Genomic DNA, 18,730 nt, shown 5'->3' with positions numbered 1-18,730 from the left:
AAATCGGCCTTTGGCTATTATTATTATCATCATCATCATCATCATCATCATCATCATCATCATCATCCTACAAAATTAGAAAGCCTTTCTCCCACTATGGATCCTCAATATGTGCCACAGCGGTGCCTCTCTATCCCTTGGCTCTCTCTATGGCGCTGGGAAAACACTGGTTTGACACCGGAAGTGTCCCCAAGTTCCTGCATGGCGCGCGTCTCTATTTTCTATCTCTAGTGACTCGAATAGAGCTATCGTTGCCTTTTGCCTAGAGAGAAAAACCGGAAGTACCGATACAGGGGGGAGCATATTTAATCCGCTGAGTTTCCGGTCCGTCATTATTTTTCTTCCCCTCGGAAATGTAATGCATTCTCCCTTAGTTCCGCCTTGCAGCTGATCCTGCAGATAGCAATTCATGGCTTTGGTTAGGGCGTGAGAAGCTGTAATTCGGATTAAAACGGAGGGGAAGGTGAGTTTGTGCCGGACCGGCCTCCTAGTCGCCTTGTATTATCCCCCAGCTTCAGATAGACGATACTGATTCATTTATTTCCCGCCCCCCTCCTACTATTGCTCATTTGGAATGCTTCCTATGAAGCCGAGGCTGCTTGCCCATCTTAGCCCAGGATTGCCTCGTCCACTCCGGCTGGCTGGGAAAGATGAGCCTGCAGCCCAACATCTGGAGGGCGCCACGTTGGGGAGGCCTGGTGGAGCCAGATTGACAGCAACCCCTGATTGGGTTTTGTGTGTCTCCTTACAGTGGAGGAGTGCTATAAGAAAGCTCAGTAGGGTCTATATGGCGGCACTGAGAAGCCAGGCTGCTTCGGGGGCTTTTGCGGTGCTGGGGCTACCGGCCTGTGCCCCTTTGACTGACAGCAGAGCTCCTGATGTTTCATATATCCAGAGCTCTGAGTGTTCATTTACTGTTAGTTCTCCCATTGCTTCTGAGCAATCCTTTCCCCATGAAATCGCTCTGCCGCACTCATGGAGTTCATCCCACGTACCTGCTTCCCTCGGATTATCCCCGTAGCGCTAAGCTTTGTTGTTTTTGCTACCAGGCGACAGTGATCCTTTGCATACCTGGAAGTGAGTTTAAGGGGGGAAATGTAAAAAAAACATTTAAAAAATCCCAATTCAATTCAAATTCCGTATGCTTAAAGCTCTCCCTAATATCTGTTACTGTGCCAATTTTGGTGCCTTTATCTTTAAAGCTTACGCAGATGTAAGCGTGTCTTTAAAATCCTGCTCCTGTGCCCCAGCGACGGCCCGGAAGATACGCTCAAAATGTAGGGGCTAAATATGGCAAATCTTTTGGCTTTATTGCACAATTAAGGCAGGATGCATGGGAGTACTTCACAATCCAAGCAGATTATAAGGTGGAAAACGTCTGAGTCCTTTGCATGCGATTCGCAGTGATGGCACAGCATAACGCTGGTGTGATAAAGCCCTTACAGTAGGTCCGGATGTCATGATCTTCCGTTTGATACCCTCCCGTGTTTTCTCACTGCTTCTTCCATCCTTTTTATTGCCATGCACACACACACACAGAGAGAGAGAGAGAGAGAAAAGACTCAATAGGTGCACCATGGCTTTTGACTGGTAGCGCTAGCAGCTCTCTCTCCACAAATTTGTCTAATTCCCTTTTAAAGCATCCCACGTTGGCAGCCGTCGTAACCTCCTCTTAGCAATGTAAGGACAACCGTGTTTTCCTGGCCCTGCTCTCTGCCTCACCAGGGACCAGCTTGTTCTGAGCACTGCTAGAGACGAACTTGAATAGCTTCTGCCTTGACATCCAAAATATCTGGAGAGCACCAGGTTTGACAAGGCTGCTGTAGCCTTTGGGATGATGTGTGGTGCAGCCGAAGACTCTTGGGGGGCACTAAATTCAAGCTTAACCTGACTAACGCTGCAATCCTAGATGTCGGGTTGCACAACCTTTTCAGCCCTGAGGCCCTCATTGGGTATTGCCTGGGGACTCCACGTGGGTGGGTGTGCTTGCACTCACACTCATATACTTCCACACGCTTGCTCTTGCACACATTTCCAGCGGTGTCACTTCGGGGACGCTGGCACCACCCCAGCGACCTCAACCAGATCGCTGCTTTAGTGGCACAACCATGATCTGGGCTGTGTGGAGGTTTCTGGGGGACCCTATCCCAGGAACCCGGATTCAGATGCTGCTTAGCATGATCCTTGCTTGTACCCCCTTTCACCTTAAGGCTGTTACAAGCTGCAGGGTTGTATTAATTTTAAGCGTCCTGCTGGATTATACCAAAGGTAGATCTAGTCTTAACACCCTGTTTCTCACATGGGCCAGCCATATGCCTCTGGGAAGCTCACAGGCAGGACGTGAGGGCAATAGCCCTCTTCCGTTGTTACTCCCGAGCGACTGGCATTTGAAGGTCTGCTTCTTTTGAACACGGAGGTTCCATTTTTCTACCATAACTAATAGCTATTGATCCACCTCTCCTCTCTGTCTCTGTTGGAAGCCCTTCTTAAAGCTATCAAAGCCCATCTTGTAGCTGGGAGTTCCATCAATTCAATATGCGTTATGTCAAGGCGATATCCTGTATCTTTTGCACCCATCAATTTCACTGGGGGATGACTCCACGTTTTCATAGAATCATAGAATAGCAGAGTTGGAAGGGGCCTACAAGGCCATCGAGTCCAACCCCCTGCTCAATGCAGGAATCCACCCTAAAGCATCCCTGACAGATGGTTGTCCAGCTGCCTCTTGTGTGGTAGAGCCCACAACCTCCCTAGGTAACTGGTTCCACTGTCGTATTGCTCTAACAGTCAGAAAGTTTTTCCTGATGTCCAGCCGAATCTGGCTTCCTGTAACATGAGCCCATTATTCCGTGTCCCGCACTCTGGGAGGATCGAGAAGAGATCCTGGCCCTCCTCTGTGTGACAACCTTTCAAGTATTTGAAGAGTGCTATCATGTCTCCCCTCAATCTTCTCTTCTCCAGGTTAAACATGCCCAGTTCTTTCAGTCTCTCTTCATAGGGCTTTGTTTCCAGGCCCCTGATCATCCTGGTTGCCCTCCTCTGAACACGCTCCAGCTTGTCTGTGTCCTTCTAGAAGTGTGGAGCCCAGAATTGGATGCAATACTCAAGATGAGGCCTAACCAGGGCCGAATAGCAAGGAACCAGTACCTCATGTAATTTGGAAGCTATACTTCTATTAATGCAGCCCAAAATAGCATTTGCCTTTCTTGCAGCCATATCGCACTGTTGGCTCGTATTCAGCTTGCGATCTACAACAATTCCAAGATCCTTCTCGTTTGTAGTATTGCTGAGCCAAGGATCCCCCATCTTGCAACTGTGCATTTGGTTTCTATTTCCTAGATGTAGAATTTGGCATTTATCCCTATTAAATTTTAGTGTTAAGGTCGCAATCCACTTTCTCCACACCACGCTTGATTTTGTGAACCTCTATCATATTCCCTTGCCTCAATTCCTCTTTGTTTTCTAAACTAAATTCCCTCAAACTCATTCTCTTTTCCTCAAAGGGAAGGTAATTCACCTCCTTTGCTGTTTCAGTTGTCCCTTTCTGCATTTTTTTTCCTGACTTGGCGAATCTCTTCCTTTCGAAGGGAAGGACCAGTGCTACATGTGCTATTCCGAAGTGGACACACCGCAGATTTGCAGAAGGTTGTGGACACACTTGCCTCACAGTGCCCTTTGCTCTCTTCCCCCAAACCCTGGTGTTGCGTGTTCGTGTTTTGCTTCACTCCCAGCCCAATGAAAAGTTTTAACAAGTTCAAATACATCCTTGGCTTCTTTGGGACCTTTAGGTGGTCTTTTTAACAGCGTTTCCCCACGGTTGCTTTTGGGTATTTTGTGCGTATGGTTTGTTTTTCCAGAGTGAAGTAAGTTGGGTCAGCTGCAACATTCTCCGTCTTTTAAAAGTGAAGGCTGCAGCTCACGGCTGAGGAAGCAAAATAGGTTGAAGTCACAAGACTGGCTGTTGCCTCTTCCTGCTTGTGACCTTCCTCTCTCTCTTTTTTTTAACTCTTTCAAGGCTTGGGACCGAGGCTGCCTGGGCAACATTCCCCTTCGGAGTGAGGACAGGAGAGATGGCTTCTGAGGAATCCAGTCCGCTTTTGGGCACTGCGGCAGAAGTAGAACTGCCTGCTGCTGAGAGACCCTCTCAGCTGGACGTTTATCTGAGGTGTGTGCGCCTGCTTCTTTCGGGGTGTGTGGGGAGGTGTTAATGAATCTTCCCTACATTTAAAACAGTTTGAAGTGTGGGCGTGTTTGGGGTTGGGGTGGACTTGAACAGCCCTGGATGTTCGTTCATTGGCTGCATTCGGACATCACTTTAAGCCATGATGGGTTAATAAGCTGCTCATGGTGGCTTGTTTTGAAAATAAGCTACTGTTATCCCCCATGTGGTCAGACAGTAAGCTACTATGAGTAGTTTATTAAGCTACTGTGTGTGTAAACAACAACCCACCACTGCCCCCTGCCCTGCTGCAATCCTCCTGTCCGAGCAGTGACGCTATTTCTCCTCTGAAGTGCTGGACATTTGCAGGATCCAGACAAAACTTCACACACTGCCTCCTCCAGTCACGAGGCACCCAATCCACCAACGAACCCCTGCACAATAACTCAACAAGGAGGTAAAATCCCAAGTACCCCCAAAAGGGTGAATAGCTAGAAAAGTCTGGGGGTTTGCAGGATTGGGACCAAACGTCACAGCCAGCCTCCTCTACTAAGGAGGTGTTTGATACACGATGGAAACCAAGCATCCGAACTCTGAAAGCGTTGAAAAACCCAAGCGCATCTAAAAGGGTGAGGTGCCTATGGATAAAAATAAATAGATAAATGCCTCCACCTATATGTATCTGCCCAGACCCTAAGGTCATCCTCAGGGGTCTTTCTCCATGAGCCCCTGCCAAAGGAAGTGAGGCAGGGGGCTACCAGGAGGAGGGCCTTCTCTGCTGTGGCACCCCGGCTGTGGAATGAGCTCCCTAAGGAGGTTCGCTTGGCGCCTACATTATATGCTTTTAGACGCCAGGTGAAGACCTTTTTATTCTCCCAGTATTTTAACAGTCTATAAATTTAATTTTAAACTTGGCTGTTTTAAATTGGTATTTTAAATTTGTATTCCTGCACTGCTGATGATTTTATCCTGGTTGTGTTTTTATCTTGTATTCTATAGCGTGTTTTTATACTCTTTGTTTCATACTTTGAATGGTTTCAATTTTTGTGCAAAATAGGGAGCTTCGGCTATTGGGTGGTATAAAAATGCAATCAATAAATATGTTGTAATAAATCAAGCCTTCTGTTTGTTAGATCCGTTTCTGGGACACTGCCCAAACTTGAAAACGTCCTAGCTAAGCATCACCAGCTAGGAAGATAAGACTTTGCCAAACGTGGGATAAGGGACATAAAAAGAGAGAGCCAAGGACATCGCATTAGTTATCTGAAGTCCAGTGGGCGATGGCCTCCCCCTGTCCATCCCCCTTCAAGCCATATCAGCAGCTGGGGAAAGAATTCTCCTTGCCAGAGTCTGAGTCACTGCCTTCATGAGATCACCCCGAGGGATCTGGTGGAGGAACTGGGAACAAGAGGACCTTTCTTCTCAATGTAGTGGTTTAGATCTTGTGGTTTCCTTGAGATCCACACCACACACTCCAAACCCCCGGTTAATCTTCTCCGGTTCAGAGCCCATCAGTGTTCTCTATGTGAAGTTCAGGTGGGTCCAGACGTGCAGCCTTTGTCCCACAGTCCTGGTCTTTCTGCCATCGCTCACCCCTAAACTATCCTCCGCTTTCTTGTGCATCTCTGCCACAAAGCATTTCCCCGCCGTAAGAGCCAAAGAAGGCTCCTGGTTTGCCTCCTTGAATTGTTGAACCAACTTCACGGGGGGGGGGACGGACTATTTCAAGACAATCCCCTGACCCCAACCAATAACCCTCCTGCTGATTTACTAAATGCAGCTTATCGCTGCAGCCCTGCCTCCACGATCGGGTGTGCGCCATGCCGCCACGTCCCTTTCTCTGGCTTTAGGGACGTAGGAAGCTGCCCGATACCAGGTCAGGTCGCTGGTCCACCCAGGTACGGAATTGCAGTTTTGCTTCGCGTAGGCCGAACCCAAACCTGCCCCGAGGAAATCTGTGGATCCAGTTTTTCAGCTGTTAAGCAGCCACAAGTGTGCCTTCGTGGGAGGTGAGGCTCTGCACGGATCCATTTGCACCTTGGCTCATTCCCAAGCTCCAAAGCTAAAGCGCGGGGCGGAAGGGAGGAAAGTCTTTGCATAAATGTGTGGTTTTTCCTTCTTCTGTTGCCTCATTCTCGCGCCTCCTGCAGCAAGGTCCAAAACCGGAATGTCTACCTGGCGACGTTCGCTGCCGTGCTGGGACCGCTAAGCTTCGGCTTCGTGCTTGGCTACAGCTCGCCGGCCATTCCGAGCCTGAAAAGGAGCGGCAACCCGGCATTAAGGCTGGAAGATAGCCAGGCATCTTGGTTTGGGGTAAGGCACCGACCGCTGGGCACGCAAACGCAGCGGGTGGCTGGGCTGGGGCTGGGACGTAAATCTCAGTGCACGGCTGTTTGGGGCTGCTTCAGAACAGGCCAGCCTACGGATCCATTGAGCACACAAGGTCTTGTCCACTCCAGCCTTCCCTGGCTTGCCCCCCACCCTGCCAGATGTGTTGGATTACAGTTCCCATCATCCCATCCCAGCATGGCTATGGAGTCATAGAATAGTAGAGTTGGAAGGGGCCTATAAGGCCATTGAGTCCAACCCCCTGCTCAATGCAGGAATCCACCCTAAAGCATCCCTGACAGATGGTTGTCCAGCTGCCTCTTGAAGGCCTCTAGGGTGGGAGAGCCCACCATCTCCCTAGGTAACTGGTTCCGTTGTCGTACTGCTCTAACAGTCAGGAAGTTTTTCCTGATGTCCAGCCGGAATCTGGCTTCCTTTAACTTGAGCCCGTTATTCCGTGTCCTGCACTCTGGGAGGATCGAGAAGAGATCCTGGCCCTCCTCTGTGTAACAACCTTTTAAGTATTTGAAGAGTGCTCTCATGTCTCCCCTCAATCTCCTCTTCTCCAGGTTAAACATGCCCAGTTCTTTCAGTCTCTCTTCACAGGGCTTTGTTTCCAGACCCCTGATCATCCTCGTTGCGCTCCTCTGAACACACTCCAGCTTGTCTGCGTCCTCCTTGAACATGCCCAGTTCTCTCAGTCTCTTTTCATAGGGTACCTTGTCTGACACATCCAGGGAGACACACCCCATCAGAGTGGGGGTAGCCACCAAGGCTCCTTGGAGGAAAGGTGCCATGCGTTTATATGGCAATCTTGCTTTAACGTGAGCAAAGCATACAGGTCCTTGCCCCATGGAACCTACAGTCAAAATCAGGTTTCCAATCAGACACTTTCCACTCGCGGTAGTTTCAGCTCCTCCGTCCCTCCTGTCCCATGTTTTTTTTTTCCTTTTCTTCTTCTTCTGTGCAGTCTGTCGTCACTCTGGGCGCGGCGGCTGGCGGGATTCTGGGAGGATACCTTGTGGACAAAGCTGGCCGGAAGCTGAGCCTGATGTTCTGTGCGGTCCCGTATGTTTTTGGCTTCCTGACCATCGTCTCCGCTCAGAACGTTTGGATGCTGTACGTGGGCCGGCTGTTGAGCGGCTTGGCCAGCGGCGTCACCTCCTTGGTGGTTCCGGTAAGAGCCGAAGCTGCAATGTTATTTCTAGCTGCATTTTGTAGAAAAAAGCGCTCTACTGCCTTCTGCTATTGAGTTACGGAGCCAGGGATCGTCTGCTTCTGGGACCCCCAAAATGAGCACCCAAATGCTGCTGCCACCTCTCCCTTGTACTTTGTTTTTTAGGCAAATTATGCCACTATGTCTTCTGGGACATGGGCATTTTGTGCCTGGCGGGGCCTGTCATGGCAGCCATTTTGTGAGAGCGCCCGCAACACTGCCTCAAAATTCCGAGTGCGCCCACGGTCCCCAAAAGGCTCTGAGTGACAGCAGCACTTTGAGCCTCAGGCAGAGAACGGATTTTTTTCTTGGCCTGCTGCCCTTTTCGCTGGAGGTGCCGGGGTTTGGCTCCAGAAGTTCCTCTGCCTCGGATTCTTCCTCTCCCGTCCCCTCACACCGCCTTGTAAATATCGCTCTCTTCCTGCTTACATGTCCTAGGTATATATTTCTGAAATAGCTCATTCCAAGGTTCGAGGGATGCTCGGCTCATGTGTTCAGCTGATGGTGGTGACGGGCATCTTGGGAGCTTACATGGCAGGTACGTCTTTTGGGGTTATTCACCTATCTCTAGCGCACGTTATATCAGGCTGCACCCTGGCTGGCTTGGAGGAGCCGGTCCCCCACACAGTTTCACGTTGCTTCATTTACGTGTCGTTTCGATCCCACTTTCTACTGAAATAATAACCAAAGGGCGCTCCGCAGATGTGGCGCCACCACTGAGAAGGCCCTGTTCAGGCAGTCACCAGTCCGCTTGCCATCTGGCGAGCAAATCCCACACAAGCCCCTGCCATGGAAGCCTCCTTTCTAGCATAGGGTTTGCGTAGGTGAGAAACAGCAAAGGGACTCTTCCAAGCAACAGGAGAAACGCCCGCAGTGTTTTAATTTCTCCATAGCCTGTAGAAATGAGAGCAGAAACTTACCTCCCTCGTAACCCCTCTGCATGTACTAGTGTGCTCTTGTGTATGTACTGTTTTGTGGCAGTAAAGCCCTGAAAAGTCAATCGTAGAATCATAGGATAATAGAGTTGGAAGGGGCCTATAAGGCCATCAAGTCCAACCCCCTGCTCCATGCAGTAATCCACCTTAAAGCATACCTGAGAGATGGTTGTCCAGCTAACTCTTGAATGCCCCTAGTGTGGGAGAGCCCACAACCTCCCTAAGTAACTGGTTCCATTGTCGTACTGCTCGAACAGTCAGGAAGTTTTTCCTGATGTCCAGCCGGAATCTGGCTTCCTGTAACTTGAGCCCGTTATTCCGTGTCCTGCACTCTGGGATGATCAAGAAGAGATCCTGGCCCTCCTCTGTGTGACAACCTTCTAAGTATTTGAAGAGTGCTATTATGTCTCCCCTCAATCTTCTCTTCTCCAGGCTAATAATAGTAATAATAATTTAGATCAACCTTCCCCAACCTGGTGCCCTCCAGATGCATGGGACTACATCCCCCAGCCAACCTTAGATGTTCAGTGGTCAGAGTTGTTGGACAGGGGCTCTCTTCTCATAATCTCTGACCGTTGTCCACCTGTGCTGGGGCTAATGGGAGTTGGAGTCTAAACCACTTGGTTGCCTAGTTGTCTCCTGCATTGAAATATGGACCACCGTGGTCCCTTCTACCATCAAGATGATTTGTCTCAGCCTTTTTGTGTCCCTCCCTCCAGGCATGGGGCTGGGCTGGCGCTGGCTGGCGGTGCTGGGCTCCGTCCCACCCTGCATCATGCTGGGGCTCATGGCCTTCATGCCGGAGACGCCACGGTTCTTGCTGAGCCGGAATCAGCAGGCCGAAGCCGTGGCGGCGCTGCAGTTCCTGCGGGGACCCCTGGTGGAGCACGAGTGGGAATGCAGGGAGATCCAGGCCAGCGCCCACGAGCAGGTAAAGGGACACGGCCCAGGAAACGTAATGAATAACAATCACGAGTAATGAACAATGATGCTGCTCTTGCCAGGGAACTCGGTAGCCAGTGGGAAAAGTCCGCGCAAGGCAATGGCAAATTCCTCAGAGCCCGCCACACAACGGTTGTGCAGGAACTCTCCTTTGCATAAGAACATAGAATCATAGAATCTATGATTCAAGTAGAGTTGGAAGAGGCCTATAAGGCCATCGAGTCCAACCCCCTGCTCAATGCATATAAGAACAGCCCTGCTGGATCAGACCAAGGGTCCATCTAGTCCAACCACCCATTGGCCAGGGATGAACAAGTAGGACATGGTGCAACAGCACCCTCCCGCCCATGTTCCCCAGCAACTGGTGCACACAGGCTTACTGCCTCGGATACTGGAGGCAGCACACAACCATCAGGGCTAGTAACCCTTGATAGCCTTCGCCTCCGGGAATTGATCCAACCCCCTTTTAAAGCCATCCAAATGGGTGGCCATCACTACATCTTGTGGCAGTGAGTTCCATAATTTAACTCTGCGCTGTGTGAAGAAGGACTTCCTTTTATTTGTCCTGGATCTCCCACCCATCGGCTTCATGGGATGACCCCAGGTTCTAGCACAGCGTGGATATTCTGCGTGGAGTGTTTTCCAAAAAACCCTCCACTGTGGGGTGGAGTTTTCCCACCAGACAACACATTTCTCCACAGTGGTGTAAAAACTCCACCGTGGAGTTCTAAAACCACTGTTGAGAAACGTGTCGTCTGAACTGCGCCAGAGTCTCCCAAATTTTATTCACCCACTGCTCTTTAGTGGGTTGCCTCCTCTAGTTTGTATCCTCTTCTAATACAAAAATATATATTTAGGAAAAACAAACCAACCCTAATTGGGGGAGACCTATGTTGAGCACTGAGCGTGCTCAGTAGCTATGGAATACTGATTGACTGTTGCGGGGCGGGAGCGGAACAGGAAACCTGTAAGGGGACTGAAAGGTTGGGATCCTGAACAGCAAGCACTTCACGCTGCAACATTTTGTTGCAAATTTCCACTTCCCCCTACTCACCCTCCGTTCTTCGCGTGCTGCCAAAGCGGCCGCCGTTACGATGTTGTTTGCCTCTCCCTCTGCAGCAGGAGCTGAGCCTCGCGGAGTTCAAGAACCCCTCCATTTACAAGCCCTTCTTCATTGGCGTCACCATAATGTTTTTCCAGCAAGTGTCGGGCATCAACGCCATCATGTTTTATGCGGAAACCATATTTGAAGAGGCCAACTTCAAGGTGAGCCCGTGGCTGTCGGTTCTCCGCCCCCACGAAGCGTCAAAAGCAGCCTTATTCGCTCACGTGCTTGAGAGCTGCACTGCCTGGACCAAGCAGAGAGTGAATATTCCCATCTGATGAAAACGGGTGAGATCGCTCAAGGTTTCGGCTGGAGTTACGAAGGAGGTTGCTCCAGAGGTACATTGGGTTCCTCTCGCTCGACTGCTGGTCTTGATAGACTTTGGCAATATCTCATAGGCTCGTAGAATAGTTGGAAGAGGCCAACTGGGCATCTGGATAGACACTGTGGAAAATCCGGACGCTGGACTAGATAGACCCTTGATCTGATCCAGGAGAACTATTCTAATGTTCTTCTTATAGAATCGTCAAATAGTAGCGTTGGAAGCCCAAATCGTAGAATTGGAAGTTGGAAGCCCAATGGAGCCAACGTGTTAACTCTGGTGGCCATTGGCTTTCCCTCTTTATCCCAACTTCCTCTCTGCTAGCCAGCACTCAGTCTGATAATCCCTTCCATTGCTACAGGACTACAGGCAGCTTGATCTTCAGGTAGAGAGAAGGCTGCAGACGCAAATACTCAGAGAGGCTTCAGCAGCATGAAACACTGACTTGGAATACAAGATATCTGATAGGTTCAAGCACTCAGGCAGTTGACTGATAGGTCCCAGGGCCCTGTGGTTCGCAAGTCAAGAGTGCATCTCCGTGAGCTCCTGCCCTTTGACCCTTGACACACCCATATGCTAATCCCTTTGCCCAGGGTGCATTGTGGTTCGAAAGCGTGTGTGTGTATGTTTGTATGGCCTGCAGGCCTGCAAATCATGGCTACCCGCCGAGGTTTGTGGGTGAATGGCTGCTTCTAAGCTAGCAAACTGTTATTTTCTGCACTCATCTGCAACATTCCTCTGTCCATTATAAGATGAGTCAAAGTACGGTTCTCATGGAAGTACCAGGCGTCTTATCTATGAGGCCTGGTCCCGTATCTGGAGGCTCTAACAAGCTGGCATTCCAGCAGTGCCCTTTCGAGGGGCCATGTCATAACACCCCATCCATCCAATTAGTAAGTGTACCTGTGCAAAAGAGATGTGCTTTGGTGTGCCGAAGAAATGCCAAGTAGTGCCTTGTTGATCACTCAGCATCAAGTTATGCTATCGATTCTTATGATGAGAAGAACTGCTTTGCTATTAATCCTAGTAATCAGTCACTTGCTTAACGTGGCAGCGGGGCCAAGTCTAGTTATGCTATAACTTGCTCTCGTGCCCAGAGGCGGTGGTCAGATTTTGCCGAGGGGTCTTTTGTGCAGGAAGCCTTTGAAGACTGGCCCATCTTTATTGGGCTATGCCTAATTTGCTGCGAACTATTCCAGCACGTAACTCCTCTGCTGAGGGAACTGCACAGGCTGCCTATTCGCTACCGGGCCAGGTTGAAGGTTCTTGGACTTGTGTACAAAGACCTAAACAACTTGGGACCAGGATACCTGAGAGAGCGTCTTCTCCCCTCGGTCACTGAGGTCATCCGAGGGCCGGCTCCTGGTGCTTCCACATAGACCCATCCTCTGATTGGAGTCCACCAGGGGAAGAGCCTTCAGCGTGGTGGCCCCCTTCCTATGGAATTCCCTGCCTCTGGAGGTCAGGCAGGCGCCAACTTTATACTCCTTTCGGTGCCTCCTGAAAACATCATTATTCCAGGAAGCCTTTCCTTAATGACCAGCCACGGTTCACTGCACATTTTGCTTCTTTTAAAAACTATTTTAAACTGTTTTCTTCTGTTTTTATTTCATCTTGTACAGAGCTCAGAAATTTTCAATGGGGAGCGGTATATCAATATTGTAAATATTTAAAGTAAAGACTGTCTCCTTGTAAGTAAACCGTGGATCTGGCTCATTTGTTTCCTTGGTAACCCTGAAAAACCTAAAAGCCCACGGCCGGGGCAGAACAGGGGGCGTTATATAGCCTCCTCCCAGCTCTATGATTTGAAAGGTTCATTATAATAGAATAAATTTGTATTCTATCCTCGGCTTTAAAAAGTAACTGAATAACAACACTGGTGGGGTTGTGCGTGTGTTTAATCTGTGCTGCTGGTTTTTAATGTTGTGGAGCTGCCATCTGGTGTGCAGGTCTACTCGAGAGTAAGCTCCATTGGGCACAGTAGGACTGATGGCTGAACAAGCATGCATAGGGTTGGGGCGAACGTCACTCTGAGCTTATAGAAAGAAGCGGGCGATTAAACTGATCCAATTTCAAAAGAACGAATGATTTTTATATTGTTCTTCCCAACGGCTCAAAATGCTTCATGGACGTCTTTCTCCTCCTTCTTTCTGCCTTGTGTCTCCCAGAATAGCAGCGCTGCTTCTGTCATTGTGGGCTCCATCCAAGTCTTTTTCACAGCCGTGGCTGCCCTTATTATCGATAGAACAGGACGGAAAATCCTCCTGGTCTTCTCAGGTATTGCTAACCCCTCTCGTCTCACGTGTGGGATTCACCCTCTCCCCCCTCCGCCCCCTGCTAGTACCCCATCAGCCATTGCTGCCATAAATCTATCCTGCCAACTGGACTAGAGCGGCAGCCACCACTTTGACCACTCTTGCCTTGTGACTCTATGGCTGACCATATCACCAACGGTGCCCTCCGCACAACACAATAACCAGTGGTGGTTCAAATAACCAATGCTGTGCAAATAACCAACCTTCGGTTAAAAAAACTCCCTCCACACAATACAGAAACCCATGGTGAGTTAAATAACCAACCATCGATTATTTAAACCACCATTGGTTATCGTGTTGTCTGAACGCAGTCAGGATGACTTCCCTTGCCACATGGTGAAGGAGAACTTCGGCTATTGGGCGGTATAAAAATGTAATAAATAAATAAAAAATAAATAAATAAAGTTGTCTCTGGTCTGCAAAACCTCCTGAGTCATACTGAATGCATCTCTGCTGCAAGACTCGTCATTGTTTTGGCTAACACGGCTGCTTCCCCTTTGGAAATCGTTACTGAGGTATTGCTTGGGCTGTGAGGGGGTTGATGAACTCACCTAAGCAAAGGATGCAACACTTTCCTGCTTCATGGCGAACGGGAAATTCCCACATTGGGGCGAGGACTGAGCTTCCCAAACAATGCAAATAAATAGACTTTTTCTCTCTCGTCTTTCCCAGGGTTCATCATGGCTGCCAGCGCCGCCGTGTTTGGGATGTATTTCAAAATGGCGCTCCCGGGCCCCGGCAACTCTTCCCACGTCAAGTGGTCGGACTCCCCTCTGGGCCTCGCGCTTGTAGAAGAAGAGCACAGCCTTGCGTGGCTGGCGGTGCTGAGCGTGGGCCTCTTCATCATGGGTTAGTGAGGGCCGTGCGGTGGTCCTGGCAAGAACCAGTCGATCCGGCTGTCTAGTCTTCTGGGTCTTCTCCGGGGTTTCTGAGCCGTATTGGTGAGAAGGTCCCATTTCTTTGACTTCCATGTCAGAACTTTTCCTCCGCTGTGGCAGCTGGCACAGACCTGGGAAGGGTACCTGCTGAGAGCCGGTGTTTCCTCCTCTTCGGGAATCCCACTTCTTTGCGGCTAAATGGTCCGACCTGCTTATTGGAGCCTAGTGGCTGTGGAGTACAGACCACGTTAGCTCTAGGTCACGTTAGCTCTACGCCATTACCCAGAAAGAGGGGGTAAAGCAGCCACTTCCTCTCCTAGCTCCCATCGCTGCCCACGCCCTTGGAGAGGGCAGGTGAGCAAGTAGCGTCAACAAGGAGGACTAGCAGGGTTGGGGGCTCTAGGAGTTGGGCGTGGGCCCCCGTTGAGGGGTGGGCCTTGGCCGAGGCCCAACAATGCCTACTTCTGACGCTGTCCCTGACTATAGGACTCCAGCTTGGCTCAAGACCTCTTAAAGCAGGTGTTTAAGCAAGGGTGGGGGATTTTTTTCCCCTGACGCGAGCCAGATGTCTGTGGTGGGTGGGGCCAGAACAAAAGTAGGTGGAGCCATCCCTTTCTGCCACCCCATTTTCTCTTATCTCTTCCTCCTCCCCTTTCCTGGCTAGTGGGCTGCCCCTGGGGAGACACGGATCTCAATTCATCGGCTAACCCTATCGCAGCCATCACCAAGTCTTGTGGCAGGGAGTTCCATAAGTAATCAGGGGACTGTGCATACACCTGGGAGCGAGCCAGGCCCGACACCTCTGTGGCAAGGAACCTGCGGGATGGCTCCTTTCCCTGGCAGGCTGAGTCCTCCTTCGATTTCCACTCAGCATCTCTCCTTACCACTTCGATGATCTTTTAGTGCTGGCGTTCTCTGCCTAACAAGGAAGTGGCTCCAGATGTACTCCTATGTAGAGCAGATGCATTGAAATCAATGTGACTTAAGCTAGTTGTGACTCAGAGCTCCATCACACCAGCGTTTTAATGCACTCTCGACATGCTTTGTGTCTAGTTTTGCAGCGCGGCACTCACATGACGTTGTACCCACCTTGCTCTCTGATTGTGCCACTTTCCCTTCCTCTTCCGTTTTATTTTTGTGCGGGGAAAGTCCAGTTCTTTTCTCCATGCATGATAACATCGTTCCTGTGTAATTTCCTTTTTTAATGCTATTTCGGATTGTCCCGGTTTTTCTGCTGGGGGTGTGTCTGTGGAAGGGCGTGCGTGTAGGCCGTCAGTTGCGTATGCTCCCAGGGCTCCAGGCTGGCCACCCCTTGCTCCATCATTCCAGGATTGTCTGTTCATATGCATCCCTGTTCAGTTCGTGACCACCTCTCCTTCCTCTGCAACCTGCAGGCTTTGCCCTGGGATGGGGCCCGATCCCATGGCTGGTGATGTCCGAAATATTCCCCCTCCGAGCCCGAGGCGTTGCCAGTGGTGCCTGCGTTTTAACGAACTGGTTCATGGCCTTTCTCATCACCAAGGAGTTCCATGACCTCATGGTAAGTTTCCAAATTAGATTACTGCAATGCCCTCTACGTGGGGCAGCCTTTGAAGACGGTCCAGAAGCTGCAGCTTGTGCAAAATGCGGCGGCCAGATTGATAGCTGGAACAGGGAGGTCTGAGCATATAACACCGATTCTGGCCGGCTTGCATTGGCTGCCTATATGTTTCCGAGCCCAATTCAAGGTGCTGGTTTTAACCTATAAAGCCCTACATGGCTTGGGACCGCAGTACCTGATGGAACGCCTCTCCCAACATGAACCTACCCGTACGCTGCGCTCAACATCTACGGTCCTCCTCCGAGTGCTTACTCCGAGGGAAGCTCGGAGGATGGCAACAAGGAGAGGGCCTTTTCAGTGGTGGCCCCCAATTATGGAATGATCTCCCCAATGAGGCTCGCCTGACGCCAACATTGTTATCCTTTCGGCGCCAGGTCAAGACTTTTCTCTTCTCCCAGGCATTTTAACAGCATTTAACAACGTTAAGTTTGTTTTTAATGGACCCCCAGAATTGTTGTTTTTAAAGGGATACTGTTGTTTTTACACTGTTTTTTAATGTTTTTGATGGTTTTTAAATTTTGTATACTTTTAACGTTTACCATTTTTAATTGTTGTAAACCGCCCAGAGAGCTTCGGCTGTGAGGCAGTATATAAATGTAATAAAATAAATAAATAAGCGAGCATCACATCGGCATGGTTTGCGAGGCTTTGCCCTGGCAAAATTAATCTGTATTAAATTCTGTATTGCTGCTTGGTTTTATCCTGGTTGTGCATTCCATATTGTAGTTTATCCTTTGTTTTATATGGTTTGTTTTATGTTTTGAATGGTTTTCATGGTTTTGTAATTTTTGCAAACCGCCCAGAGAGCTTCCGCTATTGGGTGGTATAAAAATGCAATCAATAAATAAGAGCAAATGGTATTAACTAGCCAGCAAGAGGGTCGAGTACTCAAAATTACAAAGATGAGGTTTATAATACATCATAACTCTTTACGTGTGGTGAGACCGCAGCTTCTTGGCTGCCGAGGATGTAATAAATCGAGTAATAAATCCGTGGTTATCAGCCAGGAGTTCTATTACTATTCCCTTCGGAGTCCGATCTGACTTCAGCTGGGTAATAAATGACAGAAATTTGTCTCCAGGAAGCACATAGCCAACCTCATTCAAATAATGCAAATAATGAATCATGTCTTCAACCTGATTGCAGCCAAATATACATTTCTGTTCTGTAACTTGAGTTCCAGCATATCTCGAGATATGCAGATATTTTGGACTACAACCCTCAAGTTTCCTGAGCGTCGGCCATGCGGACTGTGGCTGATTTGCCGTCCAAAACATCTGGAAGGCGCCGCGTTGTAGACGGCTGATTCGCCGTTTGATTGATTTATTTTTAGGTTTTAATTTCCTCGGAGTTTTGGGATGGCTTGAACGGAACCATCTCCATCTGCCGGATTTTTGTGGACAGGGATGCTTTTTTGCATTCTGAAATGTTTTATTCTGTGAGCCCCTGACCCCCCTGTCCTCTCGCACGGTTACAGCCCTGACATAGACTGAACACCTCAATGAGATGTATTTTGGAACTCACTCCCACAAGATGTAGTGACAACCACCAGTTTGGATGGCTTTAAAAGGGGGTTGGATAAATTCCTGGAGGAGAAGGCTATCCATGGCTACTAGCCCTGATGGTTGTGTGCTACCTCCAGTATTCGAGGCAGTAAGCCAGTTGCTGGGGAACATGGGTGGGAGGGTGCTGTTGCACCATGTCCTGCTTTGTTGGTCCCTGGTCAACAGCTGCTTGGCCACTATGTGAACAGAGTGCTGGACTAGATGGACCCTCAGTCTGATCCAGCAGGGCTCTTCTGATGTTCCCAGACTCAGCCGTTGTTTTCAATCACACATCTCTCTCTCCTCTCCAGGTACTCCTAACTCCTTACGGTACTTTCTGGCTGTTCTCCGGCACCTGCCTCCTCAGCGTGCTCTTTACCATACTCTGCGTCCCCGAAACGAAAGGGAAGAGCTTGGAAGAGATAGAGGCTTACTTCCAGAGATTACGTTAGCTGCTGTGAACTATCAGGGAAAAGTGCCCCCCCCCCTTTCTGGAACTTCATTCAGGTGTTGGCCGGTGAGACCAAATCTTCCGTTTCTCAAGGAGGTGCACATGAATGTAAATTCTCTACGCGGCTCGGTCAGGTCCAACAAATATGACCAGGAAGGACAGCCGTGTTTTGCATGGGGCGCACGTCATCACAGGATTACAAAACTCTGCTTAAGTTTTGTGAAACGCAGGTTACCCATTTTGTGTTGCCCTGCTGAAGGGTGCTGCCTGAGCACTGCTTTAAAATGTTAGAACTTCAAAAACAGTTATAGGGCCTCTGCTGTAGGTTTTGTAGACATAGAGGGGAACAAAAAAAGGGGCTGGTCCCCACCGGCATAGTTCATGCTCTTCCTCTGAATTTTCTGTTTTTATTTTTAAATCTCTAGGCCGGTTTTCCCCAGCCTGACTTCGTCCAGATGTCTTTGGACACTAGCTCCCATCATCTCCAATCAGTGTGTCCTGCCTGGGGTGCCGGGAGTTGTAGTCCCAACACATCTGGAGGGCACCAGGTTGGGGAAGGCTATGCTAGGCCTTTTACGCCAAGAGATAAAAGGCAAGATGGACTGGCGGGATCTACCAAGATCACCTGCTGGGATGAGTAAACCTGGCCCCGTCTTCCAGCTTTCTGGCCAACGAGAGCATCTTTAACGAAATCACATTCACATTTAATAACGTTAACTTTTAACTATTCGCCTGCCTGTATTTTGTTAAGGCTCCATCAGTGGGGCTGCAAATGTTCCCATTGCACTGGTCTTTTTGTCCACCCCAGCTAAGAAGGTCAGTGTAACTCTCAACATGGCATGTTCTCCTATCAGGTGTAGGGAGCCAGAGATTCTCCAGATCTTCTTGGGTTACAACTCCCATCGCTCCTGACTTGGGCATGCTGCCTGGAGCTG

The 18,730-nt window shown here is 49.5% G+C and overlaps 1 protein-coding gene across 3 annotated transcripts; it reads left to right on the top strand.

The window, feature by feature from the left end:
- The first annotated feature begins 387 nt into the window (after positions 1 to 387).
- SLC2A8 (solute carrier family 2 member 8) lies at positions 388 to 18,350 on the top strand. Of its 3 annotated transcripts, none has more exons than XM_063144750.1 (11): positions 388 to 463; positions 4,016 to 4,165; positions 6,310 to 6,472; positions 7,458 to 7,664; positions 8,142 to 8,241; positions 9,358 to 9,569; positions 10,700 to 10,846; positions 13,176 to 13,284; positions 13,995 to 14,171; positions 15,595 to 15,740; positions 17,656 to 18,350. In XM_063144750.1, exons 2-11 carry the CDS (start codon positions 4,071 to 4,073, stop codon positions 17,794 to 17,796), a joined length of 1,497 nt encoding a protein of 498 aa, XP_063000820.1. In that variant the 5' UTR covers positions 388 to 463; positions 4,016 to 4,070; the 3' UTR covers positions 17,797 to 18,350. The 3 variants fall into 3 exon arrangements, with proteins under 3 accessions (XP_063000820.1, XP_063000819.1, XP_063000817.1); XM_063144749.1 differs by lacking the exon at positions 388 to 463 and adding an exon at positions 3,669 to 3,863 and having other exon boundaries at positions 10,703 to 10,846; XM_063144747.1 differs by lacking the exon at positions 388 to 463 and adding an exon at positions 3,669 to 3,863.
- The last annotated feature ends 380 nt before the right edge of the window (positions 18,351 to 18,730 follow it).

Source organism: Elgaria multicarinata, chromosome 19, assembly GCF_023053635.1.
Source record: "Elgaria multicarinata webbii isolate HBS135686 ecotype San Diego chromosome 19, rElgMul1.1.pri, whole genome shotgun sequence".
NCBI classification, from domain to species: domain Eukaryota; kingdom Metazoa; phylum Chordata; class Lepidosauria; order Squamata; family Anguidae; genus Elgaria; species Elgaria multicarinata.
This window is presented reverse-complemented; position numbering and strand designations above follow the sequence as displayed.

Excerpts from the sequence above, each read along its gene's own strand:
- SLC2A8 (XM_063144747.1), top strand. The coding sequence starts at position 3,841 with ATGGTTTGTTTTTCCAGAGTGAA. Across the intron at positions 4,166-6,309 it reads CAGCTGGACGTTTATCTGAG|CAAGGTCCAAAACCGGAATG; the intron begins GTGTGTGCGCCT and ends CGCCTCCTGCAG. Across the intron at positions 6,473-7,457 it reads GCCAGGCATCTTGGTTTGGG|TCTGTCGTCACTCTGGGCGC; the intron begins GTAAGGCACCGA and ends TCTTCTGTGCAG.